Source organism: Mobula hypostoma, chromosome 11 (assembly GCF_963921235.1).
Source record: "Mobula hypostoma chromosome 11, sMobHyp1.1, whole genome shotgun sequence".
Lineage (NCBI taxonomy): Eukaryota > Metazoa > Chordata > Chondrichthyes > Myliobatiformes > Myliobatidae > Mobula > Mobula hypostoma.
In genome coordinates, this window is record NC_086107.1 from 87,615,316 (window position 1) to 87,638,088 (window position 22,773).

The 22,773-nt window shown below is 47.3% G+C and overlaps 1 protein-coding gene across 6 annotated transcripts in view; it reads left to right on the forward strand.

Moving 5' to 3' along the window:
• stk36 (serine/threonine kinase 36 (fused homolog, Drosophila)) overlaps positions 1–22,773 on the forward strand; it is a 79,089-nt gene that overhangs the window by 40,338 nt on the left and 15,978 nt on the right. For 5 of the 6 annotated variants that reach the window (XM_063062439.1, XM_063062438.1, XM_063062440.1 and 2 more), the window contains 6 exons: positions 1,875–1,990; positions 7,503–7,610; positions 10,420–10,512; positions 11,014–11,108; positions 20,438–20,495; positions 20,775–20,885. In XM_063062439.1, the coding sequence (XP_062918509.1) occupies positions 1,875–1,990; positions 7,503–7,610; positions 10,420–10,512; positions 11,014–11,108; positions 20,438–20,495; positions 20,775–20,885 (581 nt within the window). The remainder of the gene's footprint in view (positions 1–1,874; positions 1,991–7,502; positions 7,611–10,419; positions 10,513–11,013; positions 11,109–20,437; positions 20,496–20,774; positions 20,886–22,773) is intronic. The other variant, XM_063062441.1, reaches the window with a different exon arrangement.

Consider the following 22,773-nt stretch of genomic DNA (forward strand, 5'->3'; position numbering starts at 1 on the left):
GCATATAGAGGAGAAATTCTGATGTTCAATAGGTACATTTAATGTCAGAGAAATGTATACAATATACATCCTGAGATTATTTTACTTCGCAAACATCCACATGCCCCAAAGAATGAATGACAGTTAGTGAGAACCCCAAAGCCAGCCCTCAGCTCCTCCTCCATGCGTAAGCAGCAGCAAAGCAACACACCCCGCTCCCCCACCAGCAAAAAAATAAGCATCAGCACCCCCCCATCGAGCACTCACGCGTGCAGCAAAGCATCAGTAAAGACACAGACTTGCAGTACCCCAAAGACTACTCGTTCACCTGGTAATTCAACATATCACAGGCTCTCCCTCTCCTTAATAAGGGAAAAAGAGGTATTCCTGTTTCACAGCGAGAGGAAGACATAACAAGCAACTTGTCGATGTTAAAAGTCTGTTGCGTCACCTTTCCCAGCCCTGCTCCCAGAGAATCGGCCCCGGAAAGGCTCGGGTCTCTGGACACACAGCTCCCAATTTTCCATGTCCTCCCGTGAAGCCTCAGTCAGGGGCACCAGCCTTGAGTCAGCCCAACTCCAGAGCCACGGAAATCCGGCACCCTGAAGGCACGCTAGTCTTCCAGGCTGTGTCCTTGGCATATCAAAAAACGTCCAGTCGTGAGGCCCCGAGAGCGGGTCCCATTTCCGCAAAGAACCAGAGTCAGAGTGCAACTCCATGTCAGGGTCTTCAAAAAAACCTTGAAAAGGGAAAATAGAGATATCAAAGATAGAAATAGTGCTGCTTCTGAAGATGCAAGCAGAGGAGTTGCCGTTTAGCGCCATCTTAACTTTGCTCCGCCTTCTTCCCAGACGTGCACAGAGCTCCCAGTGTAGGTCTGACTCGGGGATTCAGAGATGAGAGCCGTGCACTTTGTTCCTTGTGTGGGTCTGACCCAGGGGGCACAGACGTGAACCATTTGCGGTACTCACAGTGTGGGTATAATTCACAGGTCATGGAGGAAGGAACTGTGGTCAGTGCTCTGGGTCAAACCTGGGGTTGGGGTGGGGAACAGTATTCCTGTTGTGAGTCTGAGCTAGGGGATACAGAAAAAGGAACTCTGCATGGTGCTCCTGGTGTGGGTATAACTCACATAAGTACATTGAAATATATGCAGCTCAGAACATTATTCCCACCAGCTCAATTTGTAGCAGGGAACCATGCACAGTGCTGCTGGTGTGTGACTGACCCAGGGAATACAGGGACAGAAACAAATGCGTGATGCTCCCATTGTGGTTCTGATCTGGAGAATAGAGAGATGTGAACCACGCACAGTACTCCCAGTGTGGGTCTGACCCAGAGGGATAAAGAAACAGGAACTTGTTGTTGAGTACATTGTAGATCACCAGTGTTTCATTCGAAGTTGCACTGATGATGTTGCTTAGCTGGGTAACAAAACGTCTGCAAGCTAACAAGCCAGCTCGGCGAGCCACTCAACAACAACATCCTCAACCTGAGCTACAAATCTTTTCCAACATTTTGAAGACAGGAACTGTGCACGAGGCCCCTGGACTGAGACTGTCCCGGTGTGGATCTGACCAAGAGATACAGAGATAGGAACTGTTCACGGTGCTACCACTCTAGGTCTAAACTAGAGGAATCGTGTAAGGTGCTATTTATGTGGTGTGACCCAGGAACCAGGCATGGTGCTCCCAGTGGGGTCTTGCCCAGCGGACCCAGAGCTGGAAACCATGCGTGCTACTCCTGGTTTGGAGTGGACCTGTATCTGACCCAGAGTAATATTGAGATGGGATTGTGAAGTCTGGGTTTGTTCCCTGTGAGGGTAAGACAGAGACCAGTCAGAACACCAGAATTAAGCCCCTGCTTGTTCCATTGTGCCTACCTTGTTCTCACAGGTTTGGAAGGGTTTTCGGAGTCCCAGGATCACCTTCAGGTTGTGCACACTGCTGCAGTGGCTGCTCTCTGCCACGTCCCACCAGGAGGGAGCTGCTGTCAAGAATCCAAGCGCAAGGTAACATCTGGACACACTGTTGTGTTCGTTATTGAGGGACAGTGCAGTGCTCACCAGAATGCCAGCATGCAGCATACTCATCTGAACTTTATTGCTATTCCTGGTTGTAGAGTGTGTAAACTCCCATGAGGAAGTGGCTAACTGAGTGGCATAGGAATGACACTATTAACTACCACAACATCTCTTCTTGAAAAAAATGAAAACTAGGTGTGTACTACTTGTCGAAAGAACTGCATTGAAATTATAGTCACTAAAACGGAACGATTCAGTTCACTTTACCTAGAGCACATAACTTATGCTTTTTATATAAACATAAAAAAGAATTTCCAACATTATATCTGTCTTTCTCTTTGTTTTTAAGTCTCACACTCTTGGTATAAAAACAAATTGCCAACATTATAACTGTCCCTCCCCCCTCCCCTCCAAAAGGAATGGTGTCACTCTTGGCCTCAGTTGGATAAGGTACTCTTCTTTCAATAACCCCAGGCATGCGAACAACTCCAAGTAGTTCTCCTGCCACTGAACATTGTTTAGCCAATCCAATTTTGCAATGAGGTTCAGCTTCTCAATGACTTGTCATCCCAGTAGTGGTGAGAAGAGATTCTGAACGATGTAGACATCCTCTTTTAACTGTTTCTCAATTTTATGGATGGAAGCAGTAAACATTCCTTACACAGTGAGCTTGTGTTTCCCTGGCTCCATCAGCACTTTCTTTGTTGGGTTTAGCGTAATGCCTGTTTTCTTCACCAGTTTTGTGAACAGACATTTGGGGATGGTTATGACATCTGCCCAGGGTCCATTTTGAACATTACTGCCTCATTATGCAACTGAACCATAGTACACCAGCCTTGTCTATTTGAATCTTGAGCCCCAATGAAAGCTCTCTCTTCATCTGATTCATTGGTCTTCTTTGCCCTCCTGAAGAACTGTGACACTGATCTTTATAATGGCCAACTCTATTTCACTGGTGGCATTTCACTTATTTTGCTGGACAGAGCTCTTTTACATGGACTGGAGACTTGCTGCATCTCCTGCAGTTGGACATCTTACCTGCTCTTTGTTTCGCTTGTCTTGTTTTGTTTGAACTGAGCTCTACTGTCACCTCTTTCTGTAGTCATTATGACTGCACCTTGTTTGAACCCTTCTTTCTGTACAGCTTCTAGCTTTACCTCAGCATCATTTTCATGCCTGAGTTCCACCTGTTGCTGACGAACATTCTCACTCTGCCTGACCATCGTAATAACTTTCTTCAGTGTGAGACTTGCCTGCAACTGAAGCCTTATCTGACAATTTGGTGTCAAGTAGCCCAACAGCAATGCCATCTCTAATGAGCTCATCTCTCAGATTTCCATATGCAGAGTTGTCTGACAGGGTATACAATGCTAAGAGGAAGTCATTTACGCTTTCATCTGCCTTCTGTTTTCTGGAGTTGAACTTTGCTTTCTCCTATATCACATTTTACTTTCCTGTGAGGTACTCTTTGAATTTATCCTGCACTGTTTTGTACTCCTTATTCTGAGCATCTTTTGGTCCTAATGCACCCATAATGTCATCTGCTTTGCCACCCATGCTGTATATCAGTGTGATTACTCGATGCTTTTCTGAAGCCCGAGTGAGATTGCTTGCAATTCTACATCTCTCAAAGTGTCTGTCATCTCTCAAAGTCCCTTGTTTTAGAGAAATCAAATATCTCAGGGGTCTTTATTAGTAAGTAGATGTAGGTACTGCAGGTATATGCTCCATTTTTCTGTTTGTTATTTTATTTATTTGGACTGCAAAAGTCTTCTCTCCCTGAGAGTTTGACTGACTGCTCTGCTGTGTCTGTGTCTCTATGCACTTCCCCAGGCTAGTGGCCCACAGATTATTACAATGTATCCACTTTAGGGTATAGCTGAAGGCATTTCCAAGCAACCCTGGACCTTTCTCAGCTCATGTCTCATGGTTCGTACAGTTAGCAAACTAGCATAGGCAGTTTAAGGTACTAAGTTTCTGGATATTTTTCATAGATATATGTAAACAAGAACAGTCTTACTGTAAATTCTTTCTTGTTGGGGATCTCACTTGGTCTGTAGCACCAATTCATCGACGATCAACCACTTCTGACACCGTGTTGTGTTTGTTATTGAGGGAGTGTGCAGAGCACACCAGGACACCAGCCTGCAGGATATTCAACTGAACTTTATTGTTAACCTTGCTTGTACAGAATGTGAACTCCTCCCATGTGGGAGTGGCTAACTGGATGGCATAGGATTAACACTATTAGCTACCACTACACACACTACAAGGCAAGCAGAAGACAATGGACTCTCAAGAGAGTCTGTGTTCCCAGCAACTAGTCTTCCAGAGACTTATTTTTATATTCTAGTGTCAGCGAGTCTACAGAAGGAATTGGACTGGTTGGGGGAGTAGGCAAATAAGTGGCAGGAGGAATGCAGTCTGGGGAACTGTGGGGTGATGCACTTTGGTAGGAAGGATAAAGGTGTTGACTATTTTCTAAATGGGGAGAGAATTCAGGAATTCAAGGTACAAAGGGATTTAGGAGTCACAGTTTAGGATTCTCTTGAAGTTAACCTGCAGGTTGAGTCAGTAGTAAGCATGGCAAACTAAACATTAGCATTAATTTTGAGAGAACTGGAAACTGAAAGCCAGGATGTGTTGCTGAGGTGTTCAGATCTTATCTGGAGTATCGAGCAGTTCTGGGCTATGTATCTAAGGAAAGATGAGCTGGCTGTAGAAAGGATGCAGAGGAGATTTAGAAGAATGATCCCAGAATGAAAGAGTTAACATAGAGGGTGCATTCAGTGCCACTGGACCTGTACTCAGATGGGTTGAACGGAGGATCTCATTGAAACCTCTTGGATGTTGACAAGTGGATGGAGTGAACATCGATACAATGTCCCCATCAGTGGAAGAGTCAAGGATTTGTTGCGTAGATGAGACAGTTAGCCTTTGAGAGATCTCACTGGAATTCAGAAGAATGAAAGGAGATCTTATAGAAACATATAAAAATTATGAAAGGGAAAGGGGCAGGAAAGTAGTTCCCACTGGTAGGTGAGACTAGGACTAGGGGATATAGCCACAAGATTCAGTGTTATTGATGTTGGTTTATTATTGTCACATGTGCCTAGGTACAGTGAAAAACTTGTCTTGTGTACTGTTCAATTCACTATAAAATGCATTGACAAAGAATAAGGTAAAACAATAATGTAGAATAAAGTGTAAAGATTCAGAGAAAATATAGTGCAAGTAAACAATACTTACTAGCAATCGCCTCTTCCTAATGATCATACCAAAGAGCGTGTGGTAAAAGCATGGACCCAGCATTGTCTGTTTCACAGTCGTGGGCGTGCATGTGTTGGAGGCCCTGCTGACTAGGCTTGTTGAAGCAGGGAAAAGAGGAGGTATTATGCACCTCTACTGGGCTGAGTGTAGACTATCAGAAATTTTAGCAAGCTCCCTATAGTCATTCACAGGTATATTAGTGAGGGCTGTGCAAACTGGATCAGGCTTTTGCTGAACGACGAGTTCTTTAAAAATAAAACAACAGTGGTGATTTTCCAGGAGAGATAGCATGTGGTCTGTTAGCTCCGAAGGCCAGCATCTCCCAGACCAGGCAAAGGAAGCAACTTTAGTGTGCTCAGACTCCAATAGACCAAAAGTCTGTAAAAGCTGGGTTTTCAGTCTGTGATGTTTTTCATGTTCTGTCAGATACTCTCTGCCCTGGAGCTACTGAGCCACACTACTACATAATAATATCTGATGTTGTCAGCAGAGATTTCTCGCAGCACGAATTGGGCCTTGACTTGTGCAAATCAAGTGATGGCATTTTATTTCCAAAACTCTGGCAGTATCAAAGTGACTGCATTGGTCGACATCTTCTATAACTCTGGAATCACCTGGAGCATTGAGAACATCAATGTAGGTTTTTGTAAATAACACAGCAGAGGCAATTTAAGTTTAAGGAAAACCGTAACATCTCCTTTGTTGTCCACTAAATACAGAACACGAAGTGCAGTGTAAAACTTCACGTCATTATGTCATCACGTCAGACCAGCCTCGTAAAGTGAGCCCCGACTCAATGTCGGTGGTTGTGAATTATGCCAATGTTACCACCCATTACATTACCCTATACAAGCCCTGTCCAACCTCTCCTTATAACTCCAGCCTTGCAGTCCCAGGAACGTCCTGGTGAATCGTTTCTGCATCCTCTCCAGCTTAATCCCACCTTTCCTATAGCCGAGTGACCAGAACTGCACACAGTACTCCAGTACTCACTGACATCTTGTACAGCTGTAATGCGGCATCTTGTCTCATGTGCTCTGACCGAAGGCCAGTGTGCCAGTCACCCCCTTTACCGCCTGTGTCCCAATCTCCACTTTCAGTGAACCACGATCTTGTATCTCGGGGTCTGTCTGTTCTACACACTCCCCATTATAGGGTACAGTTCTGGTTGAAACATTACAGGAAGGATGTCAAAGCTTCAGAGAGGATGCGGAAGAGGTTCACTAGAAGGCTGCCCGGATTAAAGGACATATGCTCTGAGGAGAGATTGGAGACACTTGGGTTGTTTTCTCTGAAGAGGCAGAGGTGAGGGTAGACCTGATAGAGGTTTATCAGAATATGAGAAGCATCAGTACAGTAGGCAGAATCCTTTTTCTCACAGTTGACAGTCCAATACTAGAGGGCATGCGTTTAAGGTGAGAGTAAGTTCAAGGGAGATATGTGGGACTGTTTTTTTTATTAAACAGAGATTAGTGGGTACTTGGTTTGCTGCCAGGGGTGATGGTGGTGATGAGGTAGATATAATAGAGACATCTAAGGGGCTGCTGGACAAATAATTGGAATTGGTATTGGTTTACTATTGTCACATGCCCAGATACAGTGAAAAGCTTCTCTATACACACCACACACGGGCAGAAAGGATTCAGTGTTAGGCGTGCGGTACTGCAGATACTGGAAATCTACAGCAATACACACAATGTGCTGGCAGAGCTAAGCAGGTCAGGCAGCATCTATGGATGGGAATGAACAGTTGATGTTTCGAGCCAAAACCCTTCATCACGACTGCACAGAGTACTCCCTAGTGCAGCCTTACTGACATCTTGTACAGTTGTAACGTGGTCTCGCGACTTCTGTACTCGATGTCACATCCAGTGAAGGCCAGTGTGCCGAAAGGAATCGGTTTTATGGTGCATCATGTTCAGCATAGATTTGACGGGATTGAAGAGGCTGTACACTAAATTCTAGGGACTCCAAGCTCTCTACAGGAGGGCCCAGCAAGGCAAGTGAGAAGGTAGAGAGACAGACTATCTGTGGGGTAGATGAAAAGACCAGGAACGGGTTCAGGAAGCAGGAAGGTTGGGGATGGAGGGAGGTGGTCAAAGACACGTCAGGGTGGGGCTGGAACCTCTGTCAGGGAGTGGGGGAGTGGGGAGGTTTGGGATGCTGATGACTCAGGATGGGGTGTGCTTGCAAATGATGGGAGAACTCTGAGCCTCTTTCTTGGTTACAGGTGACTCAGTATGTGAACAACCGCCTCTTTCCCACAGAGAAGCCACGGGCACCGAACAGGTTTCTGAATGGAATTAAAGACCAGACCCTGGTGCCCTACACACTAAAGGTAGGGAACATGGACAGGGACACTGGTGTACGGGTCTCCCCCTGAAGGAGAAACCATAGTTAGTGTTCAGCTCTCACACTGAAAGACACTGGTTAGTGTACAGATATTCCCCTGACAGAGGGATTGAGAAACACAGTGTGTAGATCTCCCCCGAAAGAGATGGACTGAGAGGCACCTGTCAGTGTACAGATTATCCATCTGAGAGAGCAGGACTGAGACACAAGGGTCAGTGTGCAGATCTGCTGCTCAGAGAGAGGAACGGTGGGACACCAGTGTACAGATCGAACCCCTGAGAGGAAAGGATGACAGTGTACACATCACCTGCTGAGAGAGAGGGACTGAGAGACATTTGTCAGTGTACAGATCTGTCCCTGAGTGAGCGGGGCTGAGAGACACAAGTCAGTGTACAGATCTCACTGCGAGCGAGAGACTGAGCAACAGCAGTCAGTATACAGATCTCACGCTTAGAGAGAGGCACGAAGACATTGGTCATTGTACAGACAACCCCCTGAGAGAGAGAGGGGCTGGGAAACACTAGTTAGGGTACAGATGTCCCTCGAGAGAAAGAGACCAAGAGACATTTGTCAATGTACAGATCTCGCTCTAAGAGCAAGGGACTGAGAGACATCAGTCAGTGTATAGATCTCCCCAAGAGAGACTGACTGAGAGGCGCTGGTCAGTATACAGATTTCCCCCTGAGTTAGGGGGACTGAAAGACACTGGTCATTATACAGAGCTCCCTCTGAGAGAGCCTCATTCAGAGACAGCAGGCAGTGTACAGTTCTCCCCTTGAATGAGAAGGATTGAAAGACACTTGTCATTGTACAGATCTGTTCCCCGAGAGAGGGACTAATAGTCACTAGTCAGTGTATACAGATCTCCCTCTGCAAAGCACCATTCAGTGTACGAATCTCCCCCTGGGAAAGAAGAACTGATAGACACTGGTCAGTGTACAGGTCTGAGAGAGAGAGGGAGAGGCACTTGTCAGTGTACAGATCCCCTGCAGAAAGAGAGGCAATGAGAGACATCGTTGTGTGTACAGATCCCCCGCTGAGAGAGAGGGACTGAGCATCATCAGTCATAGAGTCATATAGAAGTACAACACAGAAACAGGCCCTTCAGCCCATCTAATCTTTGCAGAAACCATTTAAACTGCCTACTCCCATCAATCTGCACCGGGACCATAGCCTTCCATATCCCTACTATCCATGTACCTATTCAAACTTCTCTTAAACTTTGAAATCGAGCTCATGTGTACCACTTGCATTGGCAGTTCACTCCACACTCTCACCACCCTCTGAGTGAAGAAATTTCCCCTTAAACTCTTCACCTTGTACCCTTAACCCAATACCTCTGGTTGTAGTCCCACTCAACCTCAGTGGAAAAAGCCTGCTTGCATTAACCCTATCTATGCCCCCCATAGTTTTGTATACCTCTATCAAATCTCCCTTAAATCTACATTCCAAGGAATAAAGTCATAACGTATTCAATCTTCCCTTGTAACTTAGGTCCTCCAGGGCAATATCCTTGTAAATTTTCTCTGTACTCTTTCAACCTTATTTACATCCTCCCTGTAGGTGTTGGGCACGTGGCCAAGTGGTTAAGGCGTTTGTCTAGTTATTTTGAGGTTGCTAGTTTGAGCCTCAGCTGCGGCAGTGTGTTTGTGTCCTTGAGCAAGGCACTTACGTACACATTGCTCTAGGCTGTGCGAGGAGTGGCGCCCCACACGGACTTCCAACCTGCGCCTTGTAAGGCATGAAAATGCCCGACGCAGGCCTCTCATGGTCTGAGTCGACGTTCCCTCCCTCCCTGTAGGTAGATGACCAAAACTGCACACAATACTCCAAAATAGGCCTCACCATTGTCTTCTACAACTTCAACATAACATCCCATCTCCTGTACTCAGTACATTGACTTATGAAGGTCAATGTGCTAAATGCTTTCTTTATAACCCTATCTACCAGTGATGCTACTTTCAATAAGTTATGAAACTGTAGTCCTAGATCCCTTTGTTCTACCACACTCCTAAAAGCCCTACTGTTCACTGTGTAAGACCTACTCTGGTTGGTCCTACCAAAGTGCAATACCTTACATTTGTCTGCATTAAATGTGATCTGCTATTTTTCAGCCCATTTTTCCAGCTGATGCAGATCCCTCTGCAAGCCAAAATTTCCTTCCTCACTGTCTACTACCCACCCGCCCAAATCTTGCTGTCATCTGCAGATTTGCTGATCCAGTTAACCATATTTGGTCAGTATACAGATCTCCTGCTTAGAGAGAGGCATTGAGAGACTCACACATATATATATATATATAGACAGAGACAGAGACAGACAGACAGACACAGACACCAGTGCATGTACAGATCTGTCCGAGAGAACAGATGTCCATGTATGTCCATGTACATACCAGCAAGAGAGGGACTGAGTCACCAGTCAGTGTAAATATCTCCCTGAGTGAGGGGAACTGAGAGACAATGGCCAGTGTATAGGTCCCCACACTGAGCGAGAAGGACTGTAAATCACCAGACAGTGTAAATATCTCCCCGAGAGAGAGGGACTGAAGTTACCAGTCAGTGTACAGATCTCCCCTTGAGAGAGAGGGACCAAGAGAAAATAGTCAGTGTACAGATTTCTACCTGAGAGAGAGGACTGAGAAACACCAGTCAATGCACCGCAATCCCTGTGTGTGTGTGTGTGTGTGTGTGTGTGTGTGTGTGTGTGTGAGAGAGAGAGAGAGAGAGAGAAAGGGAAAGGGAGAGAGAGACATGCACAGGTGCTTACTTTGTTTGTTTCCTCCATTCTCTCAGGTTATCTACTCCTGCTGTAATGTCAGTAAAGACACATGTCAGCTCGTCATGGACGAGGCTTTACAAAACTTGATCGGGCTCCTGGAAAGTCAGGTAAGTTTCACTCGTTAATCAGACAGCAGTCTCACCTGCTTGACTGTCAGGGTCGGTCTCACACACTGTTTACCTCACCCCTCCTTGGACCGTGTGTAAGATACACCGTCCTGCTCCCACCACCCCTCTCCCCAAGGACTAGGTATTGGGTGCACTGTCCTCTCTCCACCATCAGGAACTGGGCTTAAGTGTGATCATCCGCTTTCACACCTCCACTCCCCCATCCCTGCCCCCACCCCCGTGATAAGGTGGTGGATACACTGTGTTCTTCATGTCCTCTTTACATCCTCTGGGACTGGGCATCAGACAGATCGTCCTCTTCCCCCATTACCCCCTCCGCCGGTACCAGGCTTCAGACACACTGTTCTCTCCCCACCCTCTGGGCTTCGTATACTCCATTCCCTCCCCCTCCATCAGTATTGGACGTCAGAAACACTATCGTTTCCTCTCTCTGGAGTAAGTTAGCAGCCCCTCTCTGTATAATCTGTGTGTGCTCCACAGGTCTCCCCCGAAGACCCCGTCTGGTCTCAGCTCTGGGAACTTTCTCTCTTCCTTCTGTTGCTGGTGGTGATACAATTGGATCATGTCCCAGACAGGTGCGTTATGTGCTCTCCATGTTCTGACCCTTCCGCTCTCTTCATATCCGAATTGCCCATGAAGATGTGGCAACTCATCTCCTGTCCCTCTCCCAGAGAGGTCATTCCTTTGGATGGCCACCTCTGACAGCACTGGTTACTACCATGTTCTGTGACCTCGCCACTCCAGACTCCAGGGGAATGCGTTCCTCCAGAATTCCTTGCTAGGTGTTTTTTACCTCCCTGGGTGTTGCTTATTCTGGGTATGGGATTTTTGGGGAGCTTGCCAGCATTTGCAAGGCCCCAACTTCACAGGCAGTGATTGCCCATCCCTCCTCACCCCTACGGATTTGGGTCTTGCCTATCTCCCACCACCTCTGGAGAAGTCCGGCTTGCAGCATCTTTGCCCATCCCTCATCGTCCCTTTGAGAATGTGTGAAGCTTGCCAGCATTTAACGCTCATCCGTCATCTTGCCTTGAGAGAATGGAAGTTTGCCAGCATTTGTTGTTCATCCTTTGTCATTCCCCCTCCCCCGGCCCCAATAAGGTGCTTACTTGCCTGCATTTATTACCCATCCATCAATGCCCCCTCGAAATGGTGGGATTTTGCCAGCAGTTATCACCCATCCCTCAACATGCCTGGAGAAGGTGAATTTTTGTTGTCATTTATTATCCATCTGTTATTACCCCTTGATAAAGTTGTTGCTTGCCAATATTTATTGCCCATTGCTCATTGCCCCCTCGAGAAGGCAGGGAGCTTGCCAGCATTTATCAGACAAAAGACCTTAGAGCAGAATTAGACAATTCGGCCCATCGAGTCTGCTCTACCATTCCATCATGGCTGATTTATTATCCCTCTCAACCCCATTCTCCTGCCTTCTCCCTGTAACATTTTACATCTTGATTAATCTAGAACCCATCAACCTCCACATTAAATATACCCAATCTCCTAGCCTACACAGATTTACCACAGTCTGGGTAAAGAAATTTTTCCAACATCTCTGTTCTAACTGAATGTCCCTCAATTCTAAAGCTGTGCCCTCTGGTCCTCCGGGTGCAGTCTATCCAGTGCCCTTTAAAGCTTCAGCATTCCATCCTTGCTTTTCAGAATCAGAATCAGGTTTATTATCACTGGTATGTGACGTGAAATTTGTCACTTTAGCAGCAGCTGTTCAATGCAATACATAATACAGAAGAGAAAAAATAATAACAATAAATAAAATAAAAATAATAACAAATGTAAATCAATTACTGTATGCTTATATTGAATAGATTTTTAAAAAACATTCAAGAAACAGAAATACTGTATATAAAAAAAGAAGTGAGGTAGTGTCCAAGGGTTCAATATCCATTTAGGAATCTGATGGCAGAGGAGAAGAAGCTGTTCTTGAATCACTGAGTGTGTACCTTCAGGCTTCTGTACCTCCTACCTGAGGGTAACAGTGAGAAAAGGGTGCTGGAGGTCCTTACCAATGGACGTTGCCTTTCTGAGACACCACTCCCTAAAGGTGTCCTGGGTACTTTGTAGGCTAGTACCCAAGATGGAGCTGACTAGATTTACAACCTTCTGCAGCTTCTTTCAGTCCTGTGCAGTAGCCCCCCCCATCAGGCAGTGATGCAACCTGTCAGAATTCTCTCCACAGTACATCTATAGAAGTTTTTGAGTGTATTTGTTGACATGCCAAATCTCTTCAAACTCCTAATGAAGTATAGCTGCTGTCTTGCTTTCTTTATAACTACATCGATATATTGGGACCAGGTTAGATCCTCAGAGATCTTCACACCCAGGAACTTGAAACTGTTCACTCTCTCCACTTCTGATCCCTCTGAGGATTGGTATGTGTTCCTTCGTCTTACCCTTCCTGAAGTCTACAATCAGCTCTTTCATCTTACTGACGTTGAGTGCCAGATTGTTGCTGCTGCACCACTCCACCAGTTGGCACATCTCACTCCTGTACACCCTCTAGTCACCACCTGAGATTCTACCAATGATGGTTGTATCATCAGCAAATTTATAGATGGTATTTGAGCTATGCTTAGCCACACAGTCATGGGTATACAGAGAGTAGAGCAGTGGGCTAAGCACACACCCCTGAGGTGCCCCAGTTTGACTGTCATCGAGGAGGAGATGTTATCACCAATCCACACAGATTGTGGTCTTCTAGTTAGGAAGTCAACGATCCAATTGCAGAGGGAGTTACAGAGGCCCGGGTTCGCCAACTTCTCAATCAGGATTGTGGGAATGATGGTACTAAATGCTGAGCTATAGTCGATGAACAGCATCAATGAATAGCATTTTAGTCCTCTCAAAATTAATGTTAACAGTGCATCTGCTATCCTTACCACAGACTCAACCCGGAAGTTAACCTTTAGGGAATCTTGCACGAGGACTCCCAAGTCTCTTTGAATCTCCCCATTTAGAAAATAGTCCACACTTTTATTCCTTTTGCTAAGTGCATGTACTTCCTGACACTATATTCCATCGGCTGTCACTTTGCCCTTTTACCCAATCTGCCCAAGACCTTCTGCTGACACCCTCCTTCCTCAACACTACATGCCCTTCCACCTACTGTATCTCTATATCACCTGCAAATTTGGTCCAAATCATCAATAAATAAGTGAAAAGAAACAGTCCCAACACAGACCCTGCGGCACACCACTAGACACCAGCAGCCAACCAGAAAAGGCTGCCTTTATTCTCACTCTTTGCTGCCTGCCGGTCAGCCAATTGTCTACCCATGCTAGTAGTTTTCCTGTAATACCATGGGTTCTTACTTTGTCAGCTTGATGTGCAGCATCTTGACAAATGCCATCTGAAAGTCCACATAAACAACATCCACTGCCTCTCCTTTGACTATCCTGCAGATTATTTCCTCAAAAGATTACAATAGATTTGTCAGGCAAGATTTCCCCTTAAGGAAACCATGTTGACTTCAGCCTCTTTCAACATGTGCCTCCAAGTACCCTGAAACCTTATTTTTAATAATGAAATCAAACATCTTACCAACCAAAGAAGTCAGGCGAACAGGCCTGTTATTACCTGTCCTTTGCTTCCCTCCCTTCTTAAGGAGTGGAGTAATATTTGCAGTCTTCCAGCTCTCCAGACAATTCCACAATCTAGTGATTCCTGAAAGATCTTTGCTTATGCCTCCTCAATCTCTTCAGCTTCCTCTTTTTGAAATGCTGCGATGTTGTTCTTTTGGTCCAGGTGACTTACCTATCTTAAGACATTCCGGCTTCCCAATCCTTAGTAAAAGCCCCTTGACACTCTTGCATTTCTGGCATTTTGCTGGTATCTTGCACAGTGAAGATTGACGCAAAATAGTTACTAAATTCATACGCAATTTCTTGGTGTACCTTGGATGTTAAGCTCCAAACTATGACCTCCTTTTAGCCATGACTAAGAAATGCCCACAGCACCATACCTGCCAAACTCTGTGCTATAAGATCATCTACCTTATTACATATACTGCGTGCATTCTGTTACGTACCCCGTAACTGGGTTGCCAAACCAGCAGAAATGGATCACTCAGTTGGAGTCTGGAGTACTAGAACTAAGAAAGTTTTATTAAAGAAACAAGCAACACAGTAATCGAAAGGATAATAAATGCAACAGTTCAGCGATGATAACCACACGTGCACAGAATTAAGATAACAGCATCAATCAAGCTCTATCGTTGTCTAGGGGTAAATGACCAAATTTCAAAGTGACTCAAAGTTCAGTCCAGTTAGTAGTTCAGTTCGCAGTAATCGTTGCCATGGCGATGGACAACGTGCGGGGAGAGAGAGAGAGAACAGGAACAACTATTCATACACGGCTTCACTCACAGACCGGCGAGATTGCTCACAAGCAACTTTTGGGCGGGTCCTTGGTGATGTCACCTGAGGTCACCGACTGTGACCCCTCCTCCAGATGCAGTCGATCCTCTGCAGTGAACCCGGCACCCAGGCAAGGGCGGACACACACCGGGTTCCCGCTGATCGTACCTTTCCACCCTGGCCGTTGTCTGGTACTTCTCACCCACTCGTGAGAGGCGCACCGCTTCCAGGGTCTCGTTACCTCGGGTGGCGTGTGTCCTGCCTTAGCGAACCTGTCCCTTTTTATCCCCCTGCTGGGGTATCGCCTGTCCATACTTCAAACAGTTCAAGGTTCAAAGGGGGGAGCCGCTCCAGACAGCTCTCTCCCCCGTTCCTTCATTACACATCTCCAGACGCTGCTCCATTGTTCCTTATCTCTCCTTCCCCTGAGGGCAGGTGGCAGACCACTTGCTGATGTCACTGATGCTAACCCAGGCCAGCAAACATCTTAATTTTATGTGTATTCTCGTCACACTTCCCCCCTTTAAGGATTTTTACCGGGAGGTAAAAATTACAAACATGAATACATTATTTGATACATACACAAATATACATCTTTAACAGCTATTTGGCTAATACAAAGAGTTTGAAGCTGTCAACACCTTGACAGACAGTCATCACATTTTCTGTTCCTTTTACACGTGTTATTAATAATCCCTTAGACCAGGCTCCAACTCAGCAAACTTCATAGTGGCCAAAAACACTGATGAATTGCGATCAATGTAACCTCTCATTTGGCTTTTTCCCGGACCACAATAACAAGGGTCGTCCCATTCCGACTCAGTTTTCTCTCGCAAGGGCTTAGTAGGAGGGGGACGGGTATTGACCGCAGAGTTATTGCAAAACTTCCTGCAGTACCCCACCATCTCCAAGAGCCTTCTGAGGGCCCTCTTGTCTGTCGGGGTTGGGAGGTCAGCGATAGCCTGCGCTGTAGCTTGCATCACTGCCAGCTGCCCCTGTGTCACCACAATTCCCAGGTAAGTGACCCTCGTGTGGCCGAATTCATTTTTTTCAAGGTTCACTATCAAACTGGCTTCAGACAGCCGTATTAAATTGCCAATACACACCTCTGTGTTCATCAGCCCTTTAGTCACTGAATTACTCAAAAAATATGGGTGTTGTTTACTAGGCCGCCCTATTGTAACAGACATCACCCAACGTCCCAGTTCTTTGCATTTCCTCGGGACAATCAAACCCACGGGCGCGAGTCGTTTAATTACTTCTGCTAAAGATTCGCTTTGTTCGGGGATTAAGGGAGAGACCTTATCAGTAGACCTGGCCAAAACAATAGCCTTCTCCCATCTGATCGATCCCATACTAATCTTTTCAAAATGTTTTTTTCCTCTTATCAGGGGGCCCCTAGCTTCATTGATTTCCACGCTAACACCGACTAGGTTTGTTAGCATATCAAAAGCCGGTGACCGTCTCAGTTCGCGTCGGTCATGATCAATAACATTCTTCCCCCTGGGCAGCCGGTAAATCTCTTTCATGATTCCACCAACTGTTTCCTCCAGCACCGCAAAATGTCCACTGGGGGGTACCTCGTGGGCCATGTTAAAAACCTCATCCCCATAACTCTTTTGCACCACCCCCCATTCCTCATCTGCGGATACTGTCCTTGATTTCCCTTTCTTCCTTAGCACTTCCTCCTCCGCACAATAGCTTGTCAAGGCTGTGTCAGAGAGAGCGGTCTCTGCCACAACTATCAGCCCCTCGTCTCGCTCCTGCGTCTGCACAAATTCTTTCCTGGCTACTGCTACGTCCGTCCCAGCTCCCTCACTACCTCTTATCTCACTACACCCTGTCTCATACAAGGTTGGCAAAAATGTTTCAGCTAAATTCACTATCGCGGGCCCGCGATGAACCTGTGAGTCCATGGGCGGGGCCTCAATGCTGGCAGGCTGACCTGTCAATCTCACTACTGGGAACACGATTCCTCCGGCGATGTCATTACCGAGCAAGACTTACACGTCTTTCATCGGTAATTCGGACCTCACCCCGATCGTGACTAGTCCAGAGACCAGGTTGCTCTGTAAGTGTATCTGGTGCAAAGGGACTGACTCTGTCCCTTCCCCAACACCTTTGACCTCTACCTCCCCAGTCTGGGTCTCTGAGCTAAACTCTAATACACTCTTCAGTATTAGTGACTGACACGCTCCCGTGTCTCTCCAGATCCGCACTGGAACTGGTTTTAACCTCTCCTTCACTGACACCAGTCCGGCCGAGATAAACCTCTCGCGCCCTTCCTGGACTTTTTCAGACCTGTCCTTCCCTAGCGGTTCGCTTAACAGCTCGATACAGCCATTCCAAATTTCCGCTTTTCCTTTCCCCGTCTCCTTCTTTGGGGCAAAGCACCTGGACGCAAAGTGTCCGACTTTCCCACAATTATAACAGACGACCCCAGGAGACTTCCGACCAGACTGCTCCCAGTCTACCTTATCCTTTTCACTAGTCCCCGGCTTACTTTCTGACTTTTCCGGCGGACTCTCCCCGCCGTCCTGACTACCCTTCTGGTAGCCTTTACTCGGGGAAAACTTCATTTTATGCGTCAACGCATACTCATCCACTAACTTAGCAGTTGCGGCTAACGTGGCTGCCTCTTTCTCATCGAGGTAGGGTCTCATACCCTCAGGGACACAACCTTTAAACTGCTCAATCAGGATCAGTTGTAGCAGTCTGTCATAATCCCCCTCTACCCCCTTTGAGGCGCACCAACGCTCACAATATGTCTGCATCTCACGGGCAAACTCCAAATACGTGCGGTCCCACCGCTTCCTCGCATTCCGGAACCTCTGCCGGTATGCCTCCGGGACCAACACATAAATCCTGAGGATGGCCTCTTTCACCACCTCATACTTCTGGGCATCTTCCGCGGATAAAGCGGAGTAAGCTTGTTGGGCTTTCCCTTTCAGTACACTCTGAAGTAACACAGCCCACTTATCCCTCGGCCATTCCTGACTTATAGCCACTTTTTCGAAGTGGAGGAAGTACCGATCCACGTCGGTATCGTCAAATGGGGGAACCAGCCTAACCTCCTGGGTCGCCCGGAACCCTCCACCTTGGTTCGGCACGAGCCCCTGCTCGGCCCTTATCTTTAACTTCTCCAGCTCAAATTCCCTTTCCCTCTGTTTCCCTCTCTCTTCTCGCTCCCATTGCCTCTCTTTCTCCTCTCTCTCTAACTGTCTGTCCCTCTCTTTCTCTTCTCTCTCCAACTGTCTTTCTCTCTCTTCGTGTTCTAACTGCCGTACCCGGAACTCGTGCTCGAGTCTCAGTTTTTCAAGCTGTACCTGTACCGCGTCTCCAGCAGGTTTTTCAATAGACACCACCCCCAGCTCACCTTGGGGAAACACACCTTTAGATACATAGTGCTCTACAATAGCTCTGTGTATCTCCTCTCTCCTCATTGTCGACTTCACCTTAGCAAGATTCAACCGTTTGGCCACAGCTATCAATTCCGATTTCCTGGCATCCTCTAATGCCTCCAAGGTCGGCGCCTTTATAAATTCCTCAGCCTCCATTTCTGCTGTTTGTCTTTTCTTTCTTTCGGGAATTTCAACCCAATCAATTTACTCCGTCCCAAATTTAGCGTTCAAAATCGCGGACGAGAACCCCACTTATGTTACGTACCCCGTAACTGGGTTGCCAAACCAGCAGAAATGGATCACTCAGTTGGAGTCTGGAGTACTAGAACTAAGAAAGTTTTATTAAAGAAACAAGCAACACAGTAATCGAAAGGATAATAAATGCAACAGTTCAGCGATGATAAACACACGTGCACAGAATTAAGATAACAGCATCAATCAAGCTCTATCGTTGTCTAGGGGTAAATGACCAAATTTCAAAGTGACTCAAAGTTCAGTCCAATTTAGTTCAGTTCGCAGTAATCGTTGCCATGGCGATGGACAACGTGGGGGAAGAGAGAGATAGAACAGGAACAACTGATCATTCAGAACGGCTTCACTCACAGACCGGCGAGATGGCTCACAAGCAACTTTTGGGCGGGTCCTTGGTGATGTCACCTGAGGTCACCGACTGTGACCCCTCCTCCAGATGCAGTCGATCCTCTGCAGTGAACCCGGCACCCAGGCAAGGGCGGACACACACCGGGTTCCCGCTGATCGTACCTTTCCACCCTGGCCGTTGTCTGGTACTTCTCACCCACTCGTGAGAGGCGCACCGCTTCCAGGGTCTCATTACCTCGGGTGGCGTGTCCTGCCTTAGCAAACAGGTCCCTTTTTATCCCCCTGCTGGGGTATCGCCTGTCCATCACTTCAAACAGTTCAAGGTTCAAAGGGGGGAGCCGCTCCAGACAGCTCTCTCTCCCACCTCCCTTCATTACACATCTCTAGACGCTGCTCCATTGTTCCTTATCTCTCCTTCCCCTGAGGGCAGGTGGCAGACCACTTGCTGATGTCACTGATGCTAACCCAGGCCAGCAAACATCTTAATTTTATGTGTATTCTCGTCACAATTCAAATATAACAACTTCAGTCCTGTATTCATTACCCTTTTTGATTTTGGCTCTGTTACACTTTAACTCATCCCACTGACTTCAGTATTACCCTATCATCTGCCTGTTCTTCCTCAGTCTCACTACAGCTGGCTGTAGTGAGACTACACTACCAAGTGCCCCATCCTTGGCCCGATCACTCCTGTTCCCATGCCCGTGTCAAATTAGTTTCAACACTCCCCCACAGCTCTCGCTACGTGAACCACTACTTATCATTTCTTCTGGTGTTGCAGTTCCCACAGTGCCGTCGGGTAAGGGGATCCTGGGATTCAGACCTGGCCTCTGCGAAGGAAGATTGGGACAGTGCAGGGGGTGAGGTGGGAGATCAGGCGAGGATGGTCTGTCCTGGATGGTGTCAAGGTTCCCAAGAGCTGTTAGAACTAAGTAAATGGAGAGTGTTCCCATCACACTCCTGACCTGCAGATAGGGAAGAGGTAATGTGGCAGTTATCGAGTCCATGGACTATCTCCACCCAGGGAAGTGGGAAGTGTTTCAGCACTTTTCTCAGAGGCTTCCCACCTCACCCTGCCCATTCTGAGCCTCCTGCCCTTATCCTGCTTGAGAGGTTTGGAATGGGTAGTGGATTGCAGGAATCCCTGACTTGGAGATCTCCTCCCACCTGTTGAAGGTGAAGTAGGGGGCTGGGGTCAGTGTATCTGTGCAATGTATAGGATGGGTCCAAATGGGGAAGTGGTGTCACTCGGTGATCTATAGACTGATGACCTCTCTCCCCAAACTACCCCACTCAATATTTCTTTCTTTCCATTCGAACTCTCTCCCCTCTTAATCATGTTTCTGTCTCTATTCTGTCGCCCACCCCCACTCTCTCCCTCTGTCATCTGCCCTGCCGCCACCTGCCCCCCTCACACTCTCTCTCGCACACCTCCACTCTTTCTCCCTCACCAATTCCTGCCCCTCTCTCACCCTTCCTTGCCCCCTCTCTCCTGAACTCTTCCCACCCCCTTGCTCTCTCTGCTCGCAGGCTGGAAGATGCAACCGGTGCAGTCGTCTCGATCTTACTGCGATCTCCGGTTCACACTGTGAGTACAGCAGCAATGTGGTTGGGTCAGGGAACGGGAGGTGGAAGGTGGAAGGAGGGAGCACTACAGTGGGGGCTATTTACAGGTCTACTCTCACTGTCCACTCTGCCGATTTCACTCACATCCCGGCTCTGGCCCGCACTCTCCTTCCCTCCGCCTCGCCCCTCCCCCCACCGTAGCCCTCTCCTTACCCCTTTCCATCTTGGTGTCACCCTCTTTCTATTCCCTCTCTCTACTCGCACCTGTCCCTCTCCCCTCACCCTCACTCCTCTTCCACAGAGTGCTGCAGCCCTCCTATTGATCGAATTGAGGTCTCGAGGTTGTTCCGTGGAGCTTCAGCTCGAAGACCTTCTGCAAGCAGCCCTTGTCACGCTGACTTCCAGCTTCCAGGTAAGGTGTAGCACCTCCCAGCTCCACAGGGAGTGTGTGATGGGAGGGCACAGGGGGAGCTTCACTCTGGGTCTGACCCCAGGAGTGTGTGGTAAGTTGGTGTGGAGGGATCCTTACTCTATGGCTGATCCTGGATGTGGCTGAAAGGGTAGTGTGGAGCTACCTTCACTCTGATATGTGGAGGTGCAGTTAGTGTGTAGGGACCTTCACTCTGATAGGTGGAGGTGCAGTTAGTGTGGAGGGACCTTCACTCTGATATGTGGAGGTGCAGTTAGTGTGGTGGGACCTTCACTCTGATAGGTGGAGGTGCAGTTAGTGTGGAGGGACCTTCACTCTGATAGGTGGAGGTGCAGTTAGTGTGGTGGGACCTTCACTCTGATATGTGGAGGTGCAGTTAGTGTGGAGGGACCTTCACTCTGATAGGTGGAGGTGCAGTTAGTGTGGTGGGACCTTCACTCTGATATGTGGAGGTGCAGTTAGTGTGGAGGGACCTTCACTCTGATAGGTGGAGGTGCAGTTAGTGTGGAGCTACCTTCACTCTGATAGGTGGAGGTGCAGTTAGTGTGGAGGGACCTTCACTCTGATAGGTGGAGGTGCAGTTGGTGTGGTGGGACCTTCACTCTGATAGGTGGAGGTGCAGTTAGTGTGGAGGGACCTTCACTCTGATAGGTGGAGGTGCAGTTAGTGTGGAGGGACCTTCACTCTGATAGGTGGAGGTGCAGTTAGTGTGGAGGGACCTTCACTCTGATAGGTGGAGGTGCAGTTAGTGTGGAGGGACCTTCACTCTGATAGGTGGAGGTGCAGTTAGTGTGGTGGGACCTTCACTCTGATAGGTGGAGGTGCAGTTAGTGTGGAGGGACCTTCACTCTGATAGGTGGAGGTGCAGTTAGTGTGGAGGGACCTTCACTCTGATAGGTGGAAGTGCAGTTAGTGTGGAGGGACCTTCACTCTGATATGTGGAGGTGCAGTTAGTGTGGAGCTACCTTCACTCTGATATGTGGAGGTGCAGTTAGTATGGAGGGACCTTCACTCTGATAGGTGGAGGTGCAGTTAGTGTGGAGGGACCTTCACTTTGATAGGTGGAGGTGCAGTTAGTGTGGAGGAAGCAGGGAGTCTGGTCAGATAATTGGCAGATGGGATGCATTGCAGAGAGAAGGGATAAAGGCGTAGACTATTGTCTAAACAGGGAGCAAATTCAGAAATCAGAGGTGTAAAGGCACTAGTGCAGGATTTCCTAAAGGTTAACTTGCAGTTTGAGTCAGAAGTAAGGGAGACAAATGCAATGTTAGTACTCATTTTGTGAGGACTAGAATATAAAAGCAAGGATGTAATGCTGCATCTTTTTAGCATTATAAGCAGTTTTTGGGCCCTAAATCTAAGAAAGGATATGTTGCTATTGGTTAGGGTCCAGAGGAGGTTTACAAGATTGAGGGGGTTAACATATGAGGAGGGTTTAATGGCCCTGAGCCTGTACTGACTGGAGTTTTAGAAGAATGGTGGGGGGTGCACGGTGGATCACATCGAAACTTACCGAATATTGAAAGGCCTGGACAAAGTGCATGCGGAGAGGATGTTTCCTGCAGTGGAGTCTAGGATCAGAGGGCGTAATCTCAGAATAGGAGGGTGTCCCTTTAGAACAGAGATGAGGAGGAATTTCTTGAGACAGGGTGGTGAATATGTGAAATTCATTGCCACAGCTGGCTGTGTATATGTGTATTGTGTGGATAGAAAAAGAAGGTTGATGGTTCCTTGATTAGTGAAGCCATCAAAGGTTATGGGGAGAATGAATTGAAGAGAGATATTAATGATAGAATGGCAGAGCAGACTCAATGGGCCAAATGGCCTAATTCTCTTCCTATGTCATAAATAGCCCTAAGGAGTGTGTGAA